Source organism: Condylura cristata, unplaced genomic scaffold (assembly GCF_000260355.1).
Source record: "Condylura cristata isolate star-nosed mole 26May11 unplaced genomic scaffold, ConCri1.0 scaffold00025, whole genome shotgun sequence".
Classification (NCBI taxonomy): Eukaryota; Metazoa; Chordata; class Mammalia; order Eulipotyphla; family Talpidae; genus Condylura; species Condylura cristata.
In genome coordinates this window covers 6,223,273-6,241,650 of record NW_004567126.1, presented here as the reverse complement: position 1 = coordinate 6,241,650, position 18,378 = coordinate 6,223,273, and the positions used below count along the sequence as shown (strand labels likewise).

The following is an 18,378-nucleotide window of genomic DNA, read 5'->3' as shown; positions in this document are numbered from 1 at the left end:
GTGTACTTCGTTGATCTGCCTGTTCTGCTCCCCACTCTGTCTCTGGTGAATCCTCTCACCCCCTGCACTTCTGGTTTGTACCCCAGTTCTGTAAGCATAAATAAATTTAAAAATAATAATAAAAATTAAAGAAGAGAGAGATTTATGTATATATGTATGTATGCATAGAAGAACTGGGGTGTAGGCCAGACAAGTGGGGTGAGGGGCTAAGAGAATTCATCTGAGACAGAGTGGGGAACAGAACAGGTGGATTTACTGAAATACATTGCTGAGGGTAGGGTGATATACAGAGGTCTGCTGCCCCATATGCAGATTAGTTCCCTGGGTGGGTGAACTTAGGCCATATGGGTGATAGCATTGAGACTAACCTCTAGGCCACCAGGGAGACTCCTTTTAGTTGTTTTGCCAAATTTTTGTGTTATCATACTTGAATTTCCAAAAAGTTTTTTGTTGCTTTCTGATTTTTTTGTTTTTTTACTAATATGTTAAGGGTTTTTTTGCGGGGGGAAGATTTATTTATTTATGCATACAGAACTGGGGTGCAAACCAGAGGTGCATGGGCAGTGAGGATTCACCAGAATCAGAGTGGGGAGCAGAACAGACAGACTGATGAAGTACACTGCTAAGGGGAGCCGCAGTGACAGGAGAGGTCTGCTGCGCCATGTGAATCCAGGGCAGGGATGGAACTTGCAGGGACTTTGACTTCACAGTGCTGCATTTCAACCTGTTGTGCCTCCAGAGAAAGTCATGATTTTTTTCTTTTTAGAGTACACTGTTCTTGTTTTATGCATACATTATTATATTATTTTTAAAGTTTTGTTTTGGTTCTTGTTTAGTCTATATTTCCTCTGAGTCACTTTATTCTCTTCAGTGGTTTTGTTTGGCTTTTGACTTTCCAGACTGGAATTTCAGCTTCCTCAGGTCTGTTTAATGTTACTACTTGTTCACTTTTATCTTCCAAAATTTACCTTTGTCTGCTATTGTTTTCTTTCTGTGAATCTGTTCACTTGCTGAGATTTTGAAATGAAACAAGGATAGTCACATGTGTTCAATACACTGTTTTAAAATGCCTTTTATTGGATGTATGAAGAACTAAAATCCAGGGAAGATGCTTTGTTTGAGGACTAAACACTAGTCCATGGCAAAGCCTAGCTAACACTTAGTTCTTCTGATACAAGCTTTAGCTATTACCAATTTCAGCTTTTCCATTCCTTGATTCCTGTCACTAGCACTTGTAGCCACCTGGTAATCTTCCTATGCTGTATTAACTCATTTATTCACTTCCCTTCTCCATTTCCCATACTGTATATATGCAACATCAGAATCGTACCTGGTACATAGTAAGCACTCAATATTTAATTACTGGATAAGTTAATGAAAAGATTCATAATTATTCTCCTCTTTTGGACTATGTTTCTGATTTTGAAAATCAAAATCAGAATGGTTTTGTGAAAACTCCACATAGTTAAGTGAAAGCTGCATTTTAGAAATTCCCCTCAAGGAAAATCATACTTTATTATTTTGGCATTTCCCCCTAAATCTTCAGAATATGACTATCATGCATAACAATACTTTTGTTAGTACTAGATACAAGTTCAAGCTTTAGTGCTAAAAAACACAGGAAGATAGTACAGCAAGTAATTATATTTTACTTCTAGTCTAACTTCTGATATGCTATTTTTTGGTAACTCAACAAATTGAAAAGATTTAACCTTCTCTACTTACTAAATAACTTTTATGTCAAAAATTATTGTTAAAGTTTTATTCTGAGAAATACCAAACCATATGACAGGGTTCGGAAAAGTTTTCACAAAAGATGATACAGACTAAGAATCTGTCCTATTAAATTCTTATTAGCATCTAAGTAGTTGAGTATGTATCAAGTTTCCTAAAACAATGGAGAAGGTGATATATTTTCCTTCTGCTATTGCAACCTGGACACACATGGCGGCAGTACTGTCTAATGCACTGCGTAAAGTTTGGGAGCCAGACTGGCATTCCTACCAAGGGATCTGTTGTTTACTATTGCTGTGATGTTGTCGAGTGGTGTAAGTTACTCAGTACATACGCTTTTATGTCTATATATGAAAAAAAAAAGCTTTTTTAATTAATATGGTACACTTAGAAAGACTAAATAAGTTGGATATTAGTAGATATTGAGAAATTACTTCCTAGTGACAGGCATAAATATTTTTACTATCTTGCTATATGCATCTTCATCTGGATGTTTTAGAGGTGCTCTAGCTACAAAAAGTCAAATGTAACATTCATAATTTTCCACTTCAGATTTGCTTTCTTTTTAGATCTTTAGAAGAGATTTATTTACTTATGCATACAAGAATTGGGGTGTAAGCCAGAGATGTGAAGAAGGGGTAAGAGGATTCACCAGAGAGTGGGGAGCAAAACAGGTGGATCTACTGAAATACAGTGCTGAGGGGAGCAGTGGGCTGAGACAGGAGAGGCCTGCTGTGCCCTGGGGGTCAGTTCCCTGGCCAGTTGGAGATTGAATTTGTGCTGCAATGGCTGGCCATAGCTTGATGGCACTTTAACTCCTGTTCCATAAACCAAGGCACGCAGTTGCCTTAGGCAGAAGTGAGCCCAGCTGCCTCCTTACATCCAATCAGTACTACTTATAGTATCTTAACACCCCCACCCATCTTCTGCAACCTTACTTCAGATTCTCATTGTCTTTTGCTTGTTGACTGACATGACATCTCCGAATTATTGTTTCTACTGCCAGCCCTCATGTACATTCATGACAGAATGATCATGACATTCCAGTGTTTCCTGCCATTTCAACACTTCAGGAGGCATCAAGTTCTTTACAAGACAGATCCCTGCTGACCTCTCTGACATCTTTTGCTATACCTCCATGCACCCTCTGTGTCAGCCACAGCTTGTGTTTGCAGTTCCTCTTTCCCCCTGTAACCTCCTTGCCTGTCTACCAAGCTCTTACTTCCTAAGAAGCTGCCTTTGTCACCTTCTCAGTAAAGTCACTCTTGCTCCTTTTTTAACTTCTTGGTGTTGTTTCTTGCCTCTCTGCATTAAGAGCCCCCTCCTTTCTACATTCATAGCACTTTCTGTTCAACTTTTTTCTGGATGTTGCATATATCTGTCATGAAGAGTCCAGAGCTTAGTGTTAGTAAATCTGGATTTGAGTTAATCACTTGTTAATTGTGTGACTTCAGGCAATTTACATAACCTCTCTAGGACTCAGTTTCTTGTTCTGTAAAATCGGGATAAAAATTGATGTCTACTAACAGCTATTATTATTACGTCAGCATTTTACTTGGTTAGTGATTTATGTCTGGCTCCCTCTGTTGCCCAGAAGTCAGAACTTCCTTAGTTACTCAGCAACACTAAGCATTTTTATGTGCACAGATAGCCATGCATATAATCCTCCCAATGTTTTGTTTGGGTCTGAATTTGCTTGACTCCCAAATCCATACTGTTTTTCCAAACAGCCTTTTCTTTCTAAAATTAACACCTTAAGATTTTCCAGTAATTCAGTGGTTCCCCAAAAACATATCAACAATAGTTTATGCTTATACAAGGTAATTATCTCCTTTATTCCTTTACTTTATTACAAACATAATGCAGAAATAGGATCAGTTCAGTTAGACTCAGAGACCTACATCTGAGTGGATTTAAGGCTTTTTAAATAAAGTGTTAGTGAATAATTAGACTTTAATATATATTTCAATGTTTGGATTTCCCCAGGTGATGAAATGATTCGACAACAATGACGTACATTATTAATTCAATTAACTTGGTCTATTAAAAGTACTTTGTTCATCGTGTTGGACACCTAGTGATTGATTTATTTCTCACTATGTACATAGAAGTCATTGTTATGAACAGTTTCACCTTATCTTTCCTAGAAATTATGTATTTATTATACTTGTTTATTTGCATACAAATATGTCCATTAGCTTCACCTCACTTACAGCAGCAATGTACATTTAATTGGAAAACATTGCAATGTTTATGTCTCAATATGTTATAATTTCTACTGACAGAATTCCTGAAAAGGGGTTAGGCATCATTCTTTCATTGTTATTATCCTTTAGTAAATTTTCAGCATCTTATATCTTAATGAATACTATGAGAAATTGTGAAAGATATACTTCAAAATTAGTCATTAGCATTCATGTTACCTGTTCCCATTTCCTGCATTTTGGTCCCCACAAATGGCCTCCCTTTCGTTTTCCATCCTCTAACTGAGGGCATTTGCCAGGTTAATTCTGGTTTTCTCTATGTACATTCTGAACCTCAGCTTAGTTTCATTATTTCAGTTTCCACATCTAAGCAAAAGAAATTCACTCTCTAGCATTATCTTTCTAGTGTACCTCTCACAGGCCCAAATATGACCCCCTTGAAAGCTCAGCTTCTCCTTAAAATGCCATATGGTTGAAAATCAAACTCATTCACTTTTCACAGTTGCCATCTGATTTCTCTTTGTCAACAGTACCATTATGCTCTCAGTCACTCTCAAAATCTTCAGGTTTTCTTTCATCTCTTCGTCCTGGTTAAACCATTGAATTCTGTAGATTCTCTGACAATGCTCTTATTGTAATTCCTTCTCATGTGTTCTTATCATCAAGATTCAAGTTGTCCCTGCAACTTGTGTACATGTTGGAAAATGTTCTGTTCTAGTGGGCAAGAAAGCAAAGACTTGAAGTTGGTGATACTGTTTTGTAAAAATCTACGGCCTGCAGAAAACGTGTTTTTTAACCCCTCCTCATGACTGGCAAACTAGAGGACACCCACCCAGACTTCAGATTCCCACCAAGCCTTTAGCAACCACAGAAGTGATTAACTCCCCCAGCAGTTGCTTTCCCTTGGGAGTAAATAACCTCATGAAACCTTTAGGTCAAAATAATCTAGGACCAGAAGCCCTATGAATAATTACTTTTTTTTTTCATGTCACTGTTTGTATCAGTATACACTAACCTCAACCTTGTGATTGTTGCAACAGTTCTCACAGTGAAATCTGTCCAAGTGCCTCCAGGATTGGAATCATCACACTGAAGATCTAATAAACGCTTTATCTTTGAGACTGATTCCAGTTGACACACTAAATGTGGTTCTGCAATAATTACCTTCTAGTGGTTCTCCATTCATATCTTTTCTTTCTCATTTATTTCTACAGCAGCCACCTTAGTACTCTATTAATCACACATCTCTTAAGGTCTGTCTCTAAAATGAAAATGGAGCCCCTCGATTTACTCTCCAAGGGTTGGTTCCAACTTACCTTTCTGTCTACATCTTCCTGTTTCTTAGGAAACCCTCTCCTTCAGGCGGGCTACTTGCTTATTCTTCCACGGCTGCACATAATACTCCACTTTTGACCTCACTTGCAGATGCTTTCTTTGGCTCGTTTCAGCTCTCAGTTCCAATCATAATGTAAACGTAAAGGGGGCGCCCGGCTGGCGGTGAATCTGTCTCTTGCTTCAACAGTGTTTGAACAGGAGGGACCCTGAGCTGCCTTTTTCCACTCGCAGCCTCTCTGCCATTCTCTACCTCAGGACGAGCCAGCACCCTCTTCAGGGATTAGCTGCCTATTACCGGTCAAGCCAGAGCTGCCCGAAGTACTGAAGAATTCAACCGAGCCAGAGGCCCCCAGCCAACCGTCGGATCCCCAGTGTCTTCGTGCGCCCGCACCCACCCTTCTCAGCGGCTAGTTCCACCGGATCGCGTGGCTCTGGAGGGCGGGGCAGCTTGCCCAGCCAGTAAGAGGTGAGAAGCGTTAGGCAGAAAACCAGCCGCTACCCGCACGTGCGGTGGCCATACCCAGAAGTGAACCCTTAAACCCAGAACCCTTGGGAAGCCAACGCGGCTCTGGCAGACATGACCAGTCCTTTGGGGACTGCACCTGGGTTCCTCCGTGCTTGTCTAGAGAGCAGTGTCCTGAAGGCACAGGAACAACTCATCTGGCTGGGTGATCCCCCTCCCCTCCCACCCTACATCCCTCCAGGCTGGCACCCCTAAGCCTGCTGAGAGTTGATCTTAGAAAGGCTCCCCTACAAGGATGACTAGGAGCATCCGGTGCAAGACTTCTGCCTGAGCCTCCTGCACCCACTAGGGTGCTTTTTAGCCAACCCGGAATCTTCTCTCCCTGTGGAGAAAATAGAAATAATAATGTGTTTTGCAGAAAAAGTAAGTACATAAACGAAAAGCTCAGAGAAAGTCTTTTTTTCCTCTTTCAGGAATTCTTTGATGGAGCTGGTGGCCATCCTATCTTAATTCCAAATCCCTGTAGAATTTAAGCACTTAACACTTATTGCTTTATTTTGCAGTTAATTTTACTGTACATATTTTATTTCTCCAATGGATTGTTAATTTTTGATGCCAAGGACACATTTACATATTAATATATTTATATATTCCTGTGCTGAACTCAAGGACCATTTACCTGAAACCCAACACTGGGATATGTGGTTTGTAAAATGTACTTAGGGAGAAATGGGATGGCGCTGTGAATTTGGGGCACTTGTGACTTGTGGAAAACCCACCCAAATTTACTGAACAGTTTATAGAGCTTTCTTGTTTTTGTACTTGTTATTTCTTAGTAAATGTGTTTTGCAAGATAGTAAAGGAAATCTTTGGCATAAACGAGTTGGAAATTTAACAGTTTTTTAAATCTTATCAGATTTAATGAGGAAACAGCTAAATCAAAGTAAGCAAATCAAATCTATGAAGCCTCAGGATTCTCAGCTGATTTATTTTGATGAGTGTTTAAATTATTTAAACATTCTGAATTTATTTGATTTTAATTATTTATGACTACACATTGTAGTGCATTAGTAAATGCCTTGAAGAGTGTTTGGTAAAAGTAGGCAACATCTCAGTAATAATATCACTACAACTCTGCCATTTAATTTTTGCTGACAAGTAGGTTGAACCTGTGAGTATAACTGTAAGAAACAGCAGGAACAGTGTTTAGACAATTGATACAGGATATCACTGTGGTTGATTTTTCAGTTCTTTGTGCACCTATGATTTTTAATACTTTCAAAACTGTCAGCAGTTCAATAATATGTTTAGTTCATTCTTGAGCTTAAAATATCTTTATATGCACTCAATACTATATGCCCACATTTCTCAAATGCTTACCTACTTATTTTTTAAGAGCAGCACTTTTAAATGATGCTCCATTACATTCTAAATGTAAACCTCTTCTCTTTGTCCTTCTGCTTGGAAACTTTTCAAAAGCAATTCAGTATTTGAACGATAATGCAATAATCTACAGTGTAGATTTTATATGAAGTGGCTCTGGTTATAAACCTAACTTCCACATGCACCCTCCCCAAACCCCACATATTCATTAAAGTTTCCTTATTTACTCCTTAATGAGAATGAGATTAGTATAAAAAGTGCTCCAGGAAGGGAGTCCAAAGTTTGTTGACTTTGAAAAAAAAAAAAAGTAAATCAATGCACCTATGATTTTTCAATACTTTTCAAAATTGTCAGCAGTTCAATAAGATGTTTAGTTCATTCTTGGGCTTAAAATATCTTTATATGCACTCAAAGCTATAGGCCCACATTTCTCACCTAGATCTCTTAAGAGATGTGATGCTTATCCACACTGTCATCTTACTGCTGGTAAATAGCCCCCAAATTTATAACTTTCAGCACTTTCTAAGGTAAGGAGATGTATCTCACACATTTAAATATTCCAGTGTCAGGGTTCAAAATAAATCACCCTGTACTTGCTGGGTTCTTCTTCGCCTGGGCAAGGAATTGAAACAGCATCAGATGGATTAGCAATGGAAACACAATGAATTTGATAACATACATATGGTGAATTCACATGACTGTAAATCTAAAGAATAATGGAGCAAGTGGGAGGATATTTATTTTGGATTTTAGGATCTGGAGCATCAAAGACAGAGAGGGAAAGAATTTTTATGACAGAGAAGGGGATGACCTTTAAGATTCTTAGAGAGCACATAATTACTGATAAACCTAGAGCTGGATGAGAGCCTTCAAACTATGTTTTACTAGGTCCTAAAAGGCAGAATAGCAATTGCTTTTTCAATTAGGAAAAGGTAAGAAACTTAGGATATAATAGCCCCCCTTCCTTTTTTTTTTATCAGAAGGGACTAAAGACCTAGATAAGAATAGAAACTTTTCCTGGCCTTCAGGGAACTCATTGGTGTATTCTTTTTTTTTTAGGTTTATTTATTCATGTATGAAAGAACTGAGGTCAAAGAGGTGAGAGGATTTACCAGGTAAGAGTGGGGTTCAGAACAGGCAAATTCATTGAAATACACTGCTGAGGGGAACAGTGGGAAAAACAGGAGAGGTCTGCTGTACCATATGTGGGTCAGCTTCTTGGCCAGGGATTGAACTCAAGCCTTAGAGAGTTGAACACACTGAGACTTAACCCCTCGGCCACCAGGGAGGCCTCAAACTATATTTTTTTAAGTAACCTACTGAGGCTCAGAGAGTTATGATTGACCTTTAGTTCTCATACCATGGTGAAAAAGCACTTCCTATAGTCTCATTGAAAAAAGTCTATCTGACCATTTTGGAAGGACTGACCCCACACCAGTTACTGAAGAGATGGAATCTGTTGTGTGAGAAGAGCATTTTGATGCATGTATCATCTCTCTCTCTTGTGTATCATGTATGTGGTAACATCATGGTTTAGCACTTGAACTCCATCTGGTTCCTTCCAGTGTCCCTTCTGTGGTTTTCAAAAGTTGGAAAGGTAAAAATAAGATCTTTCAGACTCCTCTGTAGTTATATTATCTAAAAAAGTCTGTTATTATGGGCATTTCCCAAGCATTTATGACAGTAGAAAGACTAGTATAATGGACTCCATGTATCTATCCATCATCCAGCTTCAATATTAACATTCTGTTGATCTTTTCCCAATTCCTTTCCACATTTTCTTGTTAGACTCTTTAAAAACACAGCTAATATATCATATCTTTGTACCTGTCAATGTTTTAGAAAGTTCTCTAACTGAGAGGTATGTTAAAAAGTGTATTTTTCTCTGTTAAACAGTTAAACACTTGGAAAAGCTGTCCGAAATACAGATTTTTTTTTTAAAAGCTATCTTTTGCAATAGAGATTTTAAAGGTAAAGGTGATGTGGAAGCCATTTGTCTGTTCTTTTTGCTGCTGAATGTAGTGAAGGCTTTGGATTTTTTTGGTTATAGTGGTCCGATGTCCAGCTGCTCACCAATGACAAATAGGTCACTATACTTACTAGGATCATTGATCTTCAGCACTGAGAAGAAATAGGGCTGAGGGTTGCTGCTGTTCAATGGGACATTAAAAGAGTCTTTCTACAATCTACAGAATCCTTTAGGTGGTCTTTTATATGCTAGGCCAGTGATAAAAATTATTGGGAAGCTAAACCACCCAAAGTTTTAGTCCAGGATTCTCAGGAAATATACAAAACCTTATATCTAGATAGCATTGATGCTATGTCATATAAGGTACTAAGCATTTTACATTTATCAACTCATTTACTTCTCTCACAATAACTCTGATATACTTTCATTGTCTTTGTTTTAGAGATGAGCATATAGAGGCACAGAGAGATTAAACAAATCAGCCAGTGTCACAGAGTCAATAAGCGGCAGAGCTGGGTTTCAAACCAGATAATCTAACTCCAGAACAATGCTTTTAACTGCATATGACTTGTCTTAGCTTGGATCATTCTATTAGGTAAGACCCAAATCAGTTGAAATCTTATGGTCTTATGACTAATAACAGAAATAAGACCGAAGGAGGCAACTGAGATTTTTTTTTCCTTTTGGTGTAATATATTATAGTAGCCTCTCTAGTGCAGTCTCTGATTTCAGCTACATTTATGATGGTTGGTGCCCATTCTAGAATTGGTGAACAATTATTTGTATACAGAGAGTGTCTGCCTTCAAGCATTTCTCTGTTTTCCTGCTCAGAGCTTTCTCAACTCACAGAAGTTAATGCCATAGGTAACTCTCTACCAAGTGGACTTGGAGTTGTTGAATAAACACCACTTCCATCCTTCAGGAGGACAACTGAGTTGCATCCAGTTTGTTACTCAGAAGATTCCCAGTAAGATCAGCTCCAGTTGCCCACAGTGGTAACCAGCTAATAACTGGTGCTTGATTGTCTTTCCTCCTGTCTCTCTCAGCTTGCTCTTTACTCTGTGGGCTTGCCTCCCAAAAAACCTCTTACAATGAAGTCTTGGGTATAGCATCTGTATGCTTGAATCAATTCCCTTCACTTTTCTATTAAGGTTCTCGGATGATATTTCTGTTTTCTTTTTTCACATTTTATTGTTATTGTTGTTCAATTCCATACTTGCTTCTTTTTCAGCATCCCTTGCCTATTTATTGCAGGGGCTAGATGAACTGAGTAAAAAGGATTCAGGCAATGGTTTCTAGAAAAGAGGTGAAAGGAAGAGAAATCTTTTGGGATTATGGGCAGAAAAGAGTATGTAGTGGAATTAAGGAATAATCCAGAAAAAAGCTTAATTCTTAGAATCTTCACTCTTCCAATAGATAATATGAATATGATCATTTACGTTTGTGTACAAGTCTCTTCTTTATTAAACTGTACTCAATTTGAGGGCAAGAGCCAAGTCTTATTTTTACATCCTTCCTGTCACCTAGCATAAGGCCCTCAACACAATAGGTATTCCAAAGATCTTTGCGCAGGGAAGGAAGGAAAGATGGAAAAAAGGTAAAGGTGCCTATGAAGTCTAGAAACTTCATTGAGAATAATGGTCTTCACATTATCTGCCCACAACCAATGACCTGATTGATTTGCAATATGCCCATAAGGTACTGATAATAATGTGAATTTCTCAAACTAATTTGCCATCTCAGCACAGAGAAGTATTGATTCACTCTGCTTAAGGATAAATAATTCTGACATTTTTGTTTATGCTACCTTGTGTACTTCTGGCAATTCACATTGAAGATAAGTTGACATCAAAACTCACAGAATATTTCTGAAAAAGAACATAAAGAATCTTAGCTGGAATAAGATAGCAATTTGTCTTTGTGAGGCTCAAGTAGAGAGCCAATAGGTATGTTTAACAGGATGCTACAAAGAGAACTTTTAAAATAAGTGTTTCTTCCCCAACTTTATTGAGATATAATTGACAAGTACAAGGATGATCCATTAAGTTTAGCTAACACATCCACCACCTCACATAGTTACCTTTGTGTGTGTGTGGTGGGGGGTGAGAACTTTTAAGATGTACTCTCTTAGCAAATTGAAAGTACACAATACTATATAGTCAACTATGGTTGCCATGCTGTACATGATTTCCCAGGACTTGTTCATCTTCTCTTTGTGCTCTTTGGTAGTAATTTCCTGCTCCCCAGCCCTGTCAGTCATCATTGCTCTGTTTCTATGAGTTCTACCTTTTTAGAGTTCACATCTGTCATGGGGAAGAATAAGATGTAGGCCACAGGTACAGGGATGAAATATTTCACCAGAAACAGAGTAGAGAACAGAAATGGTCGATTAATTGAAACACAGCTAAGAGAAGCAGCAGGTGAGACAGGAGAGATCAGTTGTTCAGAGTGAGGGGCCTGGAAGCTCTATTTATAATCCAGGCATCACTGATTGGTTAGGGTGCTAGTGTTTGTTGTGTTCTGATGATCTGAATTATAGTGGAGATATATATGTGTGTGTGTATAATATATATATAATATTTGCATGTGTGTAATATATATATAATGTTATATATACATATAATGTTATATATACATATATACATACATATATGTACCTACATATATACAATAGATCAGCTAATGGGATCATCAACTTAATGGTACTGTTCCCAAGGCGGTCCCTTCCACTCCCTTTATCCATTCAAGACTCCCAAATTTGCCCTCTGGACAAGGAGTGAGAGCTTAGTTTCAAAATTTAGTAATAATGCCAGGGACCACATCTAAGTGAGATCCTGCATATCTGTTATTGTCTGACTCATCTCACTCAACATAATGCCCTCCAGACTCACCCATGTTGTCCCAAGTGGCAATTTGATTGTTTTTTTATGGCTGAATAATATTTCAGTGTATTAAACTAAGATTTTAAAATAAGGTTTTTAAGATGAACCTAAATACAGATTACATTTGGAAATTTTCCCATTTGCTTTTCATAAAAATGGTAATACCTTAAACCTTGGTTTAGCATGAAAAGACCTTAAATACCAATGTCTGTAAACTTGCTTCAAAATGTTGCTTCTTTTTTATTTTCAATAAAAATGTTACAGTTTAGGGCCCTCCCTGGTGGCGCAGCAGGTTAAAGCACAACACTAAGAGGCTAAAGCCACTTTAGTGTGAGTTTGATCCCCCGCCCCAGAGGTGACCCACATAGTGCAGCAGACCTCTCCTGACTTGCCCTCTGCTCCCCTCAGCATGTACTTTGTCAGGCTGCCTGTTCTGCTCCCCACTCTGTCTCTGGTGAATCCTCTCGCCGCCCCTGTACCTCTGGCCTGTACCAGCTCTGTATGAATAAATAAATCTTTAAAAAAAAGTTTATCACTAGTATGGTTTTCAGCTATGCTTCATTAAGGAATATAATATAAAATCATAAACACTTAGAATTATAATCTTATATTTTAATTAATGACCATCTTAATATAAATATAACTTTAATAGCTTTTATTATACAATATAGTATATCTGGTGAAATTTTAAAAGTATGTGTAGTAACAATTTTACAAAAAGGGAGAATTCATTACTGGGAAAAAAGCCCATGTATATTATCATTTAATCAGAGAGAAAGACCGGTGACCCTAATGTCAGAGGTGATCACAATCTAAAGATCTTAGATGAGTCACTTTAATCTTTCTGAGCTTTAGTTTACTCACCAGAAAAAGCAAGAGCTAAAAAGCTAATAACCTGAGCACTCTGAAGAGTGTATGTGGGAGACCTTATTTTTCAATTTGGTAGCAACTGTTTCTTCCCAGCCCACCTTTTCTCTCCAATATCAAATGTAGAAGTTGTCTTCATCTGTTTGGGCTACTGTAATGAATTCCCACAGACTGTGCCTTAAATAATAGACATTTCTCAGAGTTCTAGAGGCTGAAAGACCCAGACCAGGGTGTAAGAATGGCCTACTTCAGGTGAGAGTCAGAACCTTTTCTGGCGTTGTGGATGGCTGACTTGTGTCTTCACATGATGCAAAAAGAGAGGGACCTCTCTGTCCCCTATTAGTGAGGGCTCTACTCTCACCACCTAACTTGAACCACCTCCCACCACCACCTGAAATGGTATGACAATGGTGATTTGATTTCCACATACAAATTTTGGAGGTATGCAATCAGTCAGTCAGTCACAGGGTTTATGTTCCCTACCCTTGTGTCTGGATAGGCTTGTAATTATTGTTAAGGTGCCTTGTGACTTCTGAGGCTGGGTTATGAAAACAAATTTGGAGAAGGGGTGATGGGGTGGTGGTGTAGCTGTCTTTAAACATTTGGAAGCTGACCTGACAGTCACAGACTTGCATACTCAGACAACACTACACTGCAAGCATGATAAATGAGACAAAGCAAGGCCAGTTGATGATATTCCCTAAGCACAAAAACAAGGTCACTGTGCCATGAAAATACTAATTCTCCTCTGTGGTCCAAAAGAATGGCTGTCCCTTTTTTTTTTTTTTTAAAGATTTATTTATTTATTCATACAGAACTGGGGTACAGGCCAGAGATGCGGAGGGTGAAAGGATTCACCAGGGACAGAGTGGGGAGCAGAACTGGCAGATCAACGAAGTACACTGCTGAGGGGAGCAGCGGGCGGGCCAGGAGAGGTCTGCCCCGCCATGTGGATCTCCTCCAGGGCAAGCAGGGATCGAACTTATGCAGATGTTGCTTAAGCTTCTTAGGGAGGGCCCATGGCTGTCCTTTTTTTTTTTTTTTTAAACGCAGTTTTACCCTGATTCTAGTCTATAATTGTTAAGGTGAAATTTACTGAGTTAGGGCCCTCTCTGGTGGCGCAGCAGGTTAAAGCACAGCACTAAGAAACTAAAGCCACTTCCGCATGAGTTCAATCCCAGCCCAGGGGGTGACCCATATAGTGTGGCAGACCTCTCCTGGCCCACTCGCTGCTCCCCTCACCAGTGTACTGCATCAGGCAGCCTGTTCTGCTACCCGCTATGTCTGGGGTGAATCCTCTCACCACCCCTGAACCTCTGGCATGTACCCCGGTTCTGTATGCACAAATAAATAAATCTTTCTTTTTTTTTCTTTTTTTTTTTTTTTTTAAGATTTATTTATTTGTACATACAGAACCGGGGTACAGGCCAGAGACTCAGGGGTGGCGAAAGACTTCAGAGACAGAGCATGAAGCAGAACAGGCAGATCGACGAAGTACATTGCTGAGGGGAGCAGGGGGCGGGGCAGGAGAGTCTGCCACGCCCTGTGGTCACCTCCAGGGCAGGCGGGAATCGAACTCATGCGGAAGCGGTTTCAGCCTCTTAGTGCAGTGCTTTAACCCGCTGCGCCACCAGGGAGGGCCAAATAAATCTTTCTTAAAAAAGAAAAAAAAGAAATTTACTGAGTTATCAGGCAGAAGTGCATTCAATCTGACAGCATCAATCCAGAGTGAATCCTGAGACCCTCCCTGAATTCATTCCATGGGAGTCCAAATATTGTGGTAATTTGATTGCTTCTTCCTAATATCCTTTTAATGAGATTGCCATGAGGTTTGTACTGCTACTTCTTAGGAGTATTCAACTAACTTGTTTAACTACACCATTTCCATGGTGGTCTTTGGCTGGGAAACACAGACAATATATCCTGAATTTGTTTTTCCCTCCAGGTTACTTGCTTCGGGGGAAACCAGCTGCACTGTAAGCAGATCCACTATGCTGAAGACACCAGCTGCGAGGGAGATGGCAATAAGCAACCACATAGAGCTACGAGGAGAGAAATGCTGGTCAGTCATTCGATATTACAGCCCTAAACCACTGTTTCCCCTCCCTGCCTCTACCCCAAACTGCAGGGAAGACCAAGAGTAAGAACTACCTGGTTTAGACCTTCCTAAATTTTTGACTCAGAGAAAGTGCAACAGATATTAAAATGACTCTTGTTTGAAGTCACTAGGATCTAGTACTATTTGATACATACAGTTGATAACTGGAACGGGATAGCACATGTATATAATTTTTGGCACACAATAGGTGCTCAATAAATGGTTGATGTTTGTTCAAACTTGAAAGAAGTAAGGTTATTATGTACAAAATCTTTATCATCGAAGTAGTTTTTTTCAGTGAGATTACCTGGACAAAATTTGTGGATTGGTGTTTACAGGTTTACTCAATGTATTTTAATGTATTTTAATCGTGATAGTAAGATCATGTAGACAGATCAATAATCCCAGATAAGGAGGTAAGGTCAATTTAGAGCAACTCTAGAGTGCAACTATGCTTTCTTTCTTTTTAAAAAGAAGCATATTTATTATTTTAAAAAAACATTTATTTATTTATACATACAGAACTGGGGTACAGGCCAGAGGTGTGGGGAGTGAGAGGATTCACCAGAGACAAAGTGGGGAGCAGAACAGTTGCATCTACTGAAATACACTGCTGAGGAGTGCAGCGGGAGAGACATGTGCCATGTAGGTCAGCTCCCTGGCTGGTGATGGAACTTATGTTGCAGTGGCCGATGATAGCACTGAGACTTTAACCCCAGCACCACCATGGAGGCCCCCCCTTTTTTTTTCAAGTAAGATATAATGGATATGTAACATTATATTTCTTTTTCAGGTGTACAACACAATGGTTTATACATGCACATACTGAGAAATGACTCCCACAATAAATCTAGTTAATATCCTTCTCATTCATAGTATAATTTTTTCTCCCATGATAAGGACTTTTCAGATTCATTCTTTTAGCAACTTTCAAATATGTAATACAGTATTACATAGAGTTATCAGGCTGTACATTACATTCCCCTCGTGAGTTATTTATTTTATAACTGTTTGTACCTTTTGACCCTCTTCATCCATTTCCTCTCCTCCCCCCCACCAATATGTTCTCTGTATCTATGCAGGTGTTTTTAGATTCCACGCATAAGTGTGATCACATGGTATTTGTCCTCTCTGCCTTTTTTCACTTAGCATAATACCCTCAAGGTCCATTTGTGTTGATGCAAATGCTAAGTTTTATTCTTTCCATGGATGAATATGACTCCATTGTTTGTATGTCTGTGCAGTACATAAGCACATGCATATCTGGTAGGACCCTCTTATCTTTGGTTAACCTTTCGACTTCAGTTATCTATGGGTCATGGATCAACTCTTGTCATAAAATATTAGTGCACTCACATAAGTTTTTATTACAATACTTATGTTTATATTATTTTGTTATCACTTATCATTGTTAATCTCTTACTGTGCCTAATATATAAATTAAACTTTATCATAGTGTGGATGAATAGGGGAAAAACAATATTTACAGGATTCAGAACTATCTGTGGTTTCAGGCATCCACTGGATGCTGTGGCATTTATCCCCCATAGATAAGAGGGGACTACTTAATCACATTCTTGTATCTATCTATTCACAATGGATACTTAGATTTTTTCATATCTTGACCATTATAAAATATTACAATTAATATGGGGGTACAGGTATCTTTCAAGTTAGTATTTTTTGTTTTCTTCAGATAAATAGCCAGAAGTGAAATTGCTGGAACAAATGATAGCTTTATTTTTAAGTGGAACCTCCATTTTTATAGTGGTTGCATCAATTTACATTCTCATTAGTGATTTCCTGACTTTTTGGTGATATTTCATTGTGGTTTTGATTTGCATTTCTCTGATGGCTAGATTGAACACCTTTTTTGGTGACCGTTAGTCATACTTATATGTCTCCTTTGGGTAAATATCTATGTAGATCTTTTGCCCATTTTAAAAATTGGATTGTTTATTTTTTTTTGCAGTTGAAATGTTTGAGTTCCTTATATATTTTTGATAGTAATTCCTTATCAGATATGACTTCTAAATATCTTTGCTCAGTTAGTCACCTTTTCATTTTGCTGATGTTTCCCACTATTGCTATGTTGTGAAGAAACTTTGTCCCCGCTTTAGAAACCACATCAGTGGTTGACTAAATTTCTCGGTCCCATTAAACTGTGGGGATACATATTAAGTTGAACATGTTCTATATCAGGAGTAACCTATCCTATTGGAAAATGTCTTAGCTGAACATTTTCAACTTGCAAATTGTACTTGTATACTGAAGATGTGTATGGCAATTTCTCCCTCTCTTCCAAGCAGCCCTCCCATTACTTAGACTAATATCACCCTTCTTTTTACTCATAGAAAAACAAGCAAGCACAAATATACATAGAATATATATGTAGATAGGTTATATATAGTAAGATATTTATAGTAAGATATTTATAGTAAGATTTCATTTTTACTAAAATGAAATCATACAATTTCTCTGCAGCTATGCAACTTGCTTTTGTCACAATCTGCACAATTAGTGTGCATTCATCTGCTTTTGTTTCCTGTGATTTCTGTAACAAACTACCACCAAGAGAGTACTGGAAGTCAGAAATCCCATATCAGTTTCCCTGGGTTACAGTCAAGGCTAGTGGGCGGTACAACTCCTTTGCAGAGGCCCTGACCTAGTGGCTGCCTTAATTCCTTGGCTGTGACCTCTCCCATCTTCCAGGCATATCACTGCAATCTGTTTCATCATTGTATCACTTCCTCTTATAAGGACACTTGTGATTACATTAATTGTCAACCATATAATTCAGGATGAACTCCCTATATGTGCAGTTTAATTACACCTGCAAAGTTCTTATTGCTGTTAAAGATAATATCTGCAGGTTCTAGGGCTTAGGAACTGGATTGGGGGGACATTATTCAGTGTGCCACAAGATCTAAACCCATTTTTAAATTGTATGTCTTTATACAAAACAGTTTTATATAAAGGGGCTCTATCACCTATGCTGGAGTGTTTTTTAATTTAATTTCATATTTTTTAAAGAACAGGTCTTTTTTAAGATTTACTTTTATTATCTATTTATGCATACAAGAACTGGGGGGTAGGCCAGATGTGTGGGGTTGGGGATTCACCAGAGACAGAGTGGGAACCAGAAAAACACTGCTGAGGGGAACAGTGGGGTGAAACAGGAGAGGTCTGTTGTGCCATTTGGGTCACCTCCCTGGCTGGGGATTGAACTCATGCTGCAGTGGCTGGTGATAGCTTAATAGCACTGAGATTTTAACCCCTGCACCATTAGGGAAGCCTATGCTAGAGTGTTGTTTTTTTTAAAGATTTATTTGTGCATACAGAACTGGGGTACAAGCCAGAGGCGAGGGGCTGTGAGAGGATTCACCAGAGACAGAGTGGGGAGCACAACAGGCAGACTGAGAAGTACACTGCTGAGGGGAGCA

At 38.6% G+C, this 18,378-nt stretch overlaps 1 protein-coding gene across 1 annotated transcript in view; it reads left to right on the top strand.

The window, feature by feature from the left end:
- The first annotated feature begins 14,857 nt into the window (after positions 1 to 14,857).
- Positions 14,858 to 18,378, top strand: part of SLC35F2 (solute carrier family 35, member F2) — a 54,217-nt gene continuing 50,696 nt past the window's right edge. The window contains exon 1 of the mRNA XM_012729832.1: positions 14,858 to 14,899. Coding sequence (XP_012585286.1) covers positions 14,894 to 14,899 — 6 coding nt within the window. The 5' untranslated portion in view covers positions 14,858 to 14,893. The remainder of the gene's footprint in view (positions 14,900 to 18,378) is intronic.